Here is an 8,923-nt window from a genome sequence, read left to right as displayed (position 1 = left end):
ATAAACCTGCTGACAACACTTCTTTTTTTTATTTGTTTAGCTTCTGTAACAGGATTAACATAAAGTGATTTCAAACATAACATCATACAAATCTATTTATAGGAAAAGTCTGAACCTCATGGAGAGAAACCGCCTGCTGATTTTTGTGGAAACAGCTCCATCTAGTGTTTAGAAATGATACTGTTGTCGTCATCCTCTGCCCTCCCCCCACAGAAAAATAGCAGCAGGCGGGGGGTGGGGGGTGTTGAGGTGTTGAAGGTGATGAATCCATCAAGGTAAAGTTATAAAAATGTTTTTGAATTTAACAAAAGAGTGTCGGAAACATTTTAATTCTTCCAGAAAAAGGTCATTTTCTCTACATGGTTGCCATGGAGACGGCGTGGCATGATGATCTCTTCCTCGTTTCTCCTCGTCTTGAATGAAGTCAGACTTGGATTTGCATAAAGCAGCTTCCTGTCCCTTCAGACCGCCCCTCGCCGTCGCCCCCTGCTGGTCAGCGCTCGTCTGTCAGAACTGGAGATCACCTCGACGGCGGCGGCAGCAGGATGGGCTCCAGCAGCTCCAGCCTGAGCCACATCCCAGACGGCCAGCAGCTCATGGGGGAAACGGGCTGTGAGTCCAAACGCTCGGTTCTGAAGCTTTGATCGGGTCAGAGAGCGGCTGCCTTCACGGCACAGGTCCAGGAGAACAAATGTTAGACATACGATGTTCTTCAGATGCTCCAGACTGGAAGCAGGACTTCAGAGATACTCACAGATCAGACTGAAGAGCAGAAGTTCTGACACATGACGGAACCGGTCCGTTGTCCTGGACCTGCTAAGCTCCGTTTTATCTTCTGCGTCATTTCAGGATGGGAGCATTCAGCCGTTCTGTCGACGCCCTGAAATGTTCAGACAGATACCGCAGCTGAAGACCTGCAGCAGCAGATAAAACGCTGGTCCAGTTCGTCTCCGAGGAGGAAGTTCATCTTCTTATGACAGACACAGAATTCAAACCGCTTACATTCAGAATCCATTCAATGTTCTTTCATTAAATCAGGAAATAAACAACAAACGTATTTGATCCAGATGTTGATCGACTTGAACAAGCTGATCACATGACATAACAGCTGTGATCAGCTGATAACAGCACATCTATTATTTCATGAACTCTGCTTGTTTCTGTGGATCTGCAGGGAAGTTTGTTTCTCTTTGGATTACAGACAAACCAACTGAAATGGTTTTTATTCTAGGAGTAGATTACGCTAAATAAAATACGCTAAAAGTTACGATTTTGTTTGGTTGGTAAATTTCGGGTCAGTTTGGAGGGTTAAAGACGGTAACATTTAGCTAATATAGCTGAGAGTGTGACTGGACAAAGTTGGTTGGGGGTTCAAATCCCAGGATTAAAATGTGTCAAATGTAATAAAACATAGCAGTACGTCCTTAAAAAAATACATCAACTCAAAACATGAGCTTATTATACTATAAAATACAACATATTTTTATAAAATATCTAACTACTTGATTAATTTGTAAATTCCTTTTATTTTATAATACTTTCTGTGTTTATTTTAAATGTATTTTATGGTTTAAATCTATTACAAAAACGTGTTTCTTCAGATAAATTGTCCAGATTCATTAGAAAACTTTCCATTTGTAAAGAAAAAAATAATTTACAATTTCTCATTTATATTAGATGATTAATTTTTGCTGGTTTCAGAACAGAAATCTGTATTTTGACAGTTTAAGAGGAGATTATTATTCAAAATATCCCCAATGAGCAAAAAGAAGTGATCATTTCTCAATCTTTGTGAAGTAAAATTCTTACTTAAGTATAAAAACAAAGCAGTTTTATGTGGCTACAAGAGAGCCCACATTATCAGCCTTCCACCCCCATGCTTCACAGTTCATCCTCTCCCTGAGGGTTTGTCTCATTTCAGCTGCAGTGATGATTCACTGTCATGTTCTGCGTTCCAGTTTCTGCAGCTCATCTCCTGCGGCTCCACGAGAGGTTTGAGCTTCTGGACAAAGACAGCAGAGGACACCTCAGGTGAGGCAGCGCGTGCGTAAAGTCCCATCTGATGACACACACCTGGACGAGTGGAACTTGTTCTCCGTCCTCGGAGCGTCACACATCAAGACCTTCTGGTTTCTTGCAGGTCCTGCATCAGTCAGTCTGGATCCTCTGTGAACGATGAGTTCAGGATATTTTCTATTTCAGAACAAAAACCTCAATCTGCTGTGAATGTTTTTACTGAACCAAAAAATTGTTTAAATTCTGAACAAGGTTTGTCTCCAAAGTGCTTTAATAAACTTCGGACTCAGCAGATTTCCAAAACCAACAGAAGAAACTCCGGCACAGACGACGATGATGATGATGATGAAAACTGTTCATAACCAGCTCTGTTGATGGTTTCATTTAGCCATGAGCTGCTCTGTCGCAGTGTGAGCGTTGTTGAGAGTGTTCCTACGTGTTCCCAGGCATTCTTGAGCGTTCATAGTTGATCCCGAGTGTTTTGGGCATTTCCCACGTGTACCCAGGGATTCCTAAGTGATCCAAAGCATTCCAAAGCTATCCTATGCGTTCCTGGGGATTCTTGAGCATCCTTGGGTTTTTTTTGGTATCCTTAGATGTTTCTAACCATTCCAAAGTGCTCCTGGGAGTTCTTGAGCATTCCAAAGCACTACTATGGTTTCCTAGGCATTACTGAACTTTCCTTGGCACTCCTCAGCATTCCCTGTTATTCGTAAACATTTTTTAGCCTTCTTGAGCATTCTTAGTTGATCTTGAGCGTTCATTAGCAATCCTGGATGTTCCTAAGTGTTTATAGGAGCTTTCTAAGTATCCCAGAGTTTTCCAGGCCGTTCCAAAGCTATCCTAGGCATTACTGAGAGTTTCAGGGATTCTTAAGTATTGCTGGGTGTTCTTGGACATTCCTGGGAATTCATAGGTGCTCCTAAGTGTTCCTGGGAGTATCTGAAAGTTCCTTAGCATTATTGAGCATTCCTAAGTGTTTCTGAGCATTCCTGGTCATTCCCAAGCATTTTCTGGAATTCCTGAGCCTCCTAGTTGATCCCAAGTGTTCCTAAGCATTACTGAGCTTTCCTAGGCGTTTCTAAGCATTTTCGGGAATTCCTGAGCCTCCTAATTAATCCTGAGCGTTCATAAGCAATCCTGGATGTTCCTAAGTGTTCCCAGGAATTTCTAAATGATCCAGAGTATTCACGGCCGTTCCACAGCTATCCTAGGCGTTCCTGGGGATCCTTCAGCGTTCCTTAGTGTTCTTAGATATTCATTGGCATTCCTAAGTTTTGTTAAGTGGTCCTGGAAGTACTTGAGCATTCCTAAGCATTATGTTGCTTTCCTAGGTGTTCCTAAGCATTCCTGGTCATTCCTGAGGCTCCTAGTTAACCCTGAATATTTATAAGCAATTCTAGAAGAGTTCCTGAGCATTCCTGAGCAATCGTGGGTATTCCTGGGCATTCCTAGGTGTTTTGAGTGCTCTTGGGAGTTCCTGAGCGTTCCTAAGCATTAACTTCTCTTTCTTAGGTGTTCCAGTGCTCTCCTTAGCATTCCACGTGTTTCTAGGAACTCTTGAGTTTTTCTATGTGTTCCAAAACATTCATTTGGTTTCCTAAGTGCTCCTCAGCTTTACTTTGCTTTTCTGAGTTTCCCTGGAGGTTCCTGACCATTCCAAAGAGTTCTAAAGCGATCCTGAGCTTTCCAATGTGCTCCTGGGCGTTTTCAAGGACGTTTTGAAACATTCTGCTGAAGCTGAAGCATCATCTTCATTGGTGGTCTGTTTCCAGCTGCTCTGTTTCTGTGACGTTTGCACATTTTCTGCAGGAAAATCCGTCACACTCACTGAAGAAGCTAAACTAACAAAGAGAATCATCTGGATTAGACGTGAATGATTCAGGTTTAGATCTTTAGGATTAGATGAGTGACTGAACTTTTCCAGATTATTCAGAGGAAATGAAGGCACTTCCTTTTTCTGGTCCAGAATGCTTGTTTGACTCTTTTTGCTTTTGTCTCATTAAACATGTTCCTGCGTTTTTCAGGCCAGAAGACTTTGAAGAAATTCGGGAACTGACTGAGAATCCCGTCGGAGGCAGAATCATCGGAGCTTTCTTTCCTCCTGAGTTAGTCTCATGAAGACCATCTTCATCTGGATTACTAAACTGGACATTGACAGCATTTTAGACCCCTTTGCTTTGGTTGACTCTGAGCTATGGCTTCTTTCTTCGTGCCTGCAGAAAAGAAACACTGGACTTTCCTTCTTTTGTCCGGATTCTGGCTCATTTTCGTCCAACGGGGAAGAACCGCTCCAGAGACAGAACACAGCCGGAACCAGCCAACAGCAGGACCGGGAAACTCAAATGTTGGTGTGCTTTTCTCATGAATGCCTGCTCCACCGCTGAGTGTCCTCCAGACGACTGACTCTGAAACATCTTTTCAGTTGCCTTCAAGCTGTACGATCAGGATAGAGACGGGAAGATCTCCAGAGACGAGCTTCTGCAGGTCCAATTCCCAACAATCACAAACACTAAACACCACTGTTTTATAAAACAAGTGGAGAAAGTGACAAGTCAAATAGAGCAGTGCATCATCTGCATAGAGACAGATCTCCTGCACATGTGTGTGCAGGTGCTGCGAGCCATGCTGGGGCTGCAGGTGACGGAGGAGCAGCTGCAGAGCATCGCAGAGCGAGCCATCCAGGAGGCCGACCTCAACAGTGACGGCGCCATTTCCTTTGATGAGTTCAAGAAGGTGACGAGAAGGAAAAGTTTGAAACCTTCAGAAAACAGCTCTCTGATTTTTGGTTTCTTCGTAGTCACTGGAGAAAGTGGACATTGAGCACAAGATGAGCATCCGCTTCCTGAAATGACGACCAAAGATCCGAGAAGTCGGTTGACGGGATTTTCTTCTTCACCAAAGCTTTATAAGACTTTTACATGAAGGAATAGTTGGAAATGTTAAAGCAGAAGCATCCAGAAGGATTTGTTGAACAACCGGACTTCTTTTAGTCATCTGGAAGTCTGGAACTGGAGCCAAACTGGAACCGTCAGAGTTCATCTGACAGAGGTTCAAGAATGATGTCATGGAAAATCTCAAAAATGTTTGGGTGGCAATTCAATAAATGTAGAAGATGAGAATAAACTGAATGTGAAGTTTAATGAGGAACTAGCAGGTATCAGATCTGTGGATCTACAACAAACTTTTAGAACTTCATCAGCGTCTCCTGCACAGAACACAGACTGCTCTCAGCAAATCATCTGCCGCTGTTTACTGAGAGTTCAGTCGGCTCAACTGGACTCCTTCACATGGAGCAGAAACATTTTGTTCCTCATCCGAGGAACTTCTGCAGTCTGAATCAAAGTTAGAAAAACACTGCAGGTTCTATCCTACGGCATGTTTTTGAAGGGTGCCACAAGGGGGCGCTTTTGTCTCTTTTGAGTTGGTGTGAGGCGTCAAGTAGCTGGAGAACATCTATGGTCCAGTTCTCCAAACTCCAGTCCAAAGAACTCAGACTTTTTATACCCAAGAAAATTGTACGTTTGCCATCAGATTCTCTTCTATTTGCAGTCCTGAACTTTACAGGCTGCTTATGGTCTGGATATTTACAGGCTGCTTATGGTCTGGATATTTACAGGCTGTTTGCAGAATCTGTTACAATGAAAGCCGTATTCATATTCAGGTAGAATTTTTTTTAACTCATACTCTTAAAAATAGTGGAAAATTGTTCTGGTACAGTCTTAGGATACATTGTGATATGTTTCGTATCGTCAGACACGTATCAGGATGTGAATCAAATCGCCAGGATCTTGCCAAAAGACTCCCTGAATTCTAACATTTTCTGGTTTAGCTGGAAAGATTTGATCTTGGAAGCTCCAGGATGACGTGATGCACCTTAAATAATCACCTGAAGACGTGATTCCAGATGGACCAGCGTGACCTCCAAATAACACACCTTTAAATGTAAGAGGAGGCGGGCAGTAACCTGCATCACGCTTCCTTTAAGACTTTTAGAAAAGACAAAGAGAAGACCCCTCTCATGTTCACTGAATATCCAGAACTAAGTCGGGCCTCCAGTCTGTGGAAGGAAGTCATCAGACTTGGTTTGATGTCCAACAAGAGAACTTAAAATTCAAATCTAAAATGACCAGAGAAGTCCAAGTCACACCACAAGTCAGTATTGAAAGGATAGTTTTGGTCTTAAGTGTGAAGACCTGAAAGGATCAAAATGGTTGAGCTCAAATCTTCAAAAATAAAGTGCTAGTGGATCTGCATCACATAAATCTTTAGGACTAAAGGCAAAGTCAGTTCTGATGTCTGAGTCTTGAAGGAGAACATCAAAGATCTTTAGGGAGCAAATTGAAGAAGACGAGTTTAGAAGTTCCAAGTTAAAGATCCACGGGTATAAAAATGCAACAAGTCTCCCAAACTAAAGTCCAGATCAAATGTTTAGAATGACAGGAGAACATCAAGCCTCAAATGAGTTTACGATACAAGGACCAGAACTTCAGTCCAAGACAACAACTTGGTCCAAGTCACGCTAGAAGTCTTTTTACCTGAAGCCAAGTCTGCAATCTTAGAGCGGAAGAACCAAACCAAGACCAAAGACTATAAGATAAAGATGTGTATGTGTGGGGGGTCAGGTTTCAAGTCTCCAATCACGACCCCCTCTCACTGATTCACTGGGTCCACATTCTGATTGGCTGAACACCTGATCCAGGTACTCAGGAGCAGCAAGAGCAGAGAGAGCTGGAAAACATTCTGTGATGAGTATAAGAAACGGTAAATGCGTATAGTTATTTGGAGTTTTTCTACTTTCCTTGAAGGTCCAAAGTGCTTCACAGTCACAGTCCTGTTCACCCACAAACACACGTTCACACACTGGTGCCAGCCTAGAACCTCCAGGGTCCGTGTGGGGTTCTGTGCCTTGCTCAAGGACACTACGATCTATGAGCAAGCAAGGCTGGAAGCTCACCTACAATCTTCCGATCAGAGGTTGACCGCTCTACCTCAGCACCACAACCACCCGTTTAGGAGCCAATCATGGTGTGACACCTGATGCAGTTACTGTAGCAGGTTTGGAGTATTTGTGATTTCATTGTGAGCAGTTGGGAGGGAACCAGTATCCGGGCCGAAAAAAGAAAAATATTTGAGTTTACAGAACAAAGAAGGAACCAGGAAACCAGAGACGAACGACTCGAACATAAACATGCTCCCCATCGTTGATCTGACCACAAGAGAGCAGAAACTGGAGGAAAAAGTTTAATTTTGACCATTTTTTACAGAAACATCAACATTCAACAGAAGGTGATGAGATACAGAACAATCAGACACAGCAAACGTCGGCTCCACACCTTCTGTCCTTCAGGGCTTCCTCTGAGGCATCGACGCCACCAGCAGCCAGTACAGAGAGTAGCAGGTTCCTGTTCACAAACACAAACACATTTACCTTAAACATGTTCTGCAGCATCTACAGTCTGGATCCAAACCCAAGTTCAGGTCATGGTCCTGGTTCGCTGTTCGCCCATCAGCAGGTCTGGTTTGGTTTAGGAACTAAAAATGTTCAACTGGACCATCTGAACCGTCTCTCTTCCAGACTGAACTTTGGTTATCAGTGGAACGTCACAGTTTGGTGGACAAACACTCTGATGAACATCAAAGTCCATCAAACACCAAGCAAACATTCCAGAGACGATCAGAACCGTTCTCCTGTGGAGTTCATCTCATCATGTCACCGTTCCTGTCCGTCTGCAGGTGTGAGCTCACCTGCGATGGTCAGCGTCATGGTCGCTCGGTACAGCAGAACGTCGCTGGTTCCTCCTTTAATGTGGACCGGCAGGCCGTTGTCCTCCTGGAACCAGAACACCAGGATCGCCTTAGAACCGAACCTCAGTTTTTCATTAAATGTGTCCCCCCCCCATCCTGATCAATAGCGCCCCCAAATGATCAGCTGTAGAAACTTAACGACTTTTGACAGTGGTGTGGTGCGTTTTACTGCTTCGGTGCTTCAATGCTTCAGTGTCACAAACCAAACACTTCAGATGCAGAAAGAGGAATTGGACCTCCAGAACCTTCAGAACATGGTTCTTCCTCTCCTGGAGGATCTGAACCCAAAACTCAGAGAGAAACTCGCTGATGGTTCATGTTGAGAGCTTCTGGCTGTTCATGGATCAGCTGGGAGGACTTGTTGGTCAGCTGTGGTTTAATCTAAAGAAGAAGAAGTTCTTTCCCACCTGGAAGAGTTTCTGGGCCTCCGGAACTTTGTTCCTCAGCTGCCGGGCCGAGCTGCTGAAGGCCCGGTGGAGCATAACTGGAACTTTCTGAAAACACAAACCAAAGTTTCAGATGAAAACTGAAGCGGTTCTGGTCTGTGGTGATGTCCTGATGTGGCGGGTCAGAGGAGGTTCTGGTCTGTGGTGGTTCAGTTCGGGTTATTCAGAACATTTGAATCAGTTTTTCAGTAACTTGATTTAACTCTGACTGTTTGAAAGTGGATTCTGGTTTATTTGAAATGACGTGTTTCAGGCTTCTGTGTTTCTCACAGTATTACTGTCTTTTTATTTCATGTAAAACTAAAAAACAAATTCGGACTCCAGAGTTCAAACAGGAACCACTGAAGGTGACCCAACAACCAGAACTGTCCTGGTTCCGGTCCGTCTAATCTGCTGTCAGACTCACTGATGGTTTCTGCTGTTTGTCAGAGTCACTTCCTCCGGATCAGCAGCAACACGACACCTAGACCTTTTACAAGGTCACATCCAGTTCCTGGGGGCGGGGCAGGCTGCTCCAACAGCCAATCACGTCGTGGGAGCCTGAGCGCTGCAACCAATGAGGAGTCAGGTGTTTCTGTTGGTCTGTGAGCGAAGACTCGGCTGTTTGCTGTCCTTCAAACGGTGAAACACAAACTCTAAACGTCATGTGACCC

The 8,923-nt window shown here is 43.9% G+C and overlaps 2 protein-coding genes and 1 long non-coding RNA gene across 5 annotated transcripts in view; 1 reads left to right on the top strand and 2 right to left on the bottom strand.

The window, feature by feature from the left end:
• Positions 1-207: 207 nt before the first annotated feature.
• Positions 208-5,142, top strand: chp2 (calcineurin-like EF-hand protein 2). 2 transcript variants are annotated; one of them, XM_036214806.1, is made up of 8 exons: positions 208-612; positions 1,959-2,031; positions 2,141-2,179; positions 4,044-4,124; positions 4,239-4,363; positions 4,442-4,503; positions 4,630-4,752; positions 4,817-5,142. In XM_036214806.1, the coding sequence occupies exons 1-8, from the start codon at positions 546-548 to the stop codon at positions 4,868-4,870; spliced, it is 624 nt and encodes a 207-aa protein (XP_036070699.1). In that variant the 5' UTR covers positions 208-545; the 3' UTR covers positions 4,871-5,142. The 2 variants fall into 2 exon arrangements, with proteins under 2 accessions (XP_036070699.1, XP_024133783.1); XM_024278015.2 differs by lacking the exon at positions 2,141-2,179 and having other exon boundaries at positions 235-612.
• On the bottom strand, positions 311-1,055 carry LOC118599512. The gene is made up of 2 exons (XR_004948899.1): positions 755-1,055; positions 311-664 (listed from the first exon to the last, which is right to left on the bottom strand). It is a non-coding gene; the product is annotated as an uncharacterized LOC118599512 (long non-coding RNA).
• A 2,104-nt stretch (positions 5,143-7,246) lies between the features above and the next one.
• Positions 7,247-8,923, bottom strand: part of LOC112149488 (cytochrome c oxidase subunit 7A2, mitochondrial) — a 3,467-nt gene continuing 1,790 nt past the window's right edge. The window contains exons 1-4 of one of the 2 annotated variants that reach the window (XM_036214808.1): positions 8,677-8,803; positions 8,232-8,318; positions 7,765-7,849; positions 7,247-7,421 (exon numbers count right to left, since the gene is read on the bottom strand). In XM_036214808.1, the coding sequence (XP_036070701.1) occupies positions 7,363-7,421; positions 7,765-7,849; positions 8,232-8,306 (219 nt within the window). In that variant the 5' untranslated portion in view covers positions 8,307-8,318; positions 8,677-8,803 and the 3' untranslated portion in view covers positions 7,247-7,362. Of the gene's footprint in view, positions 7,422-7,764; positions 7,850-8,231; positions 8,319-8,676; positions 8,804-8,923 lie in introns of those variants that run through there. The other variant, XM_036214807.1, reaches the window with a different exon arrangement.

Source organism: Oryzias melastigma, linkage group LG13 (genome assembly GCF_002922805.2).
Source record: "Oryzias melastigma strain HK-1 linkage group LG13, ASM292280v2, whole genome shotgun sequence".
Lineage (NCBI taxonomy): Eukaryota > Metazoa > Chordata > Actinopteri > Beloniformes > Adrianichthyidae > Oryzias > Oryzias melastigma.
Note: the sequence above shows the minus strand (reverse complement) of the source record. Positions and strands in the feature narration are given on the sequence as shown.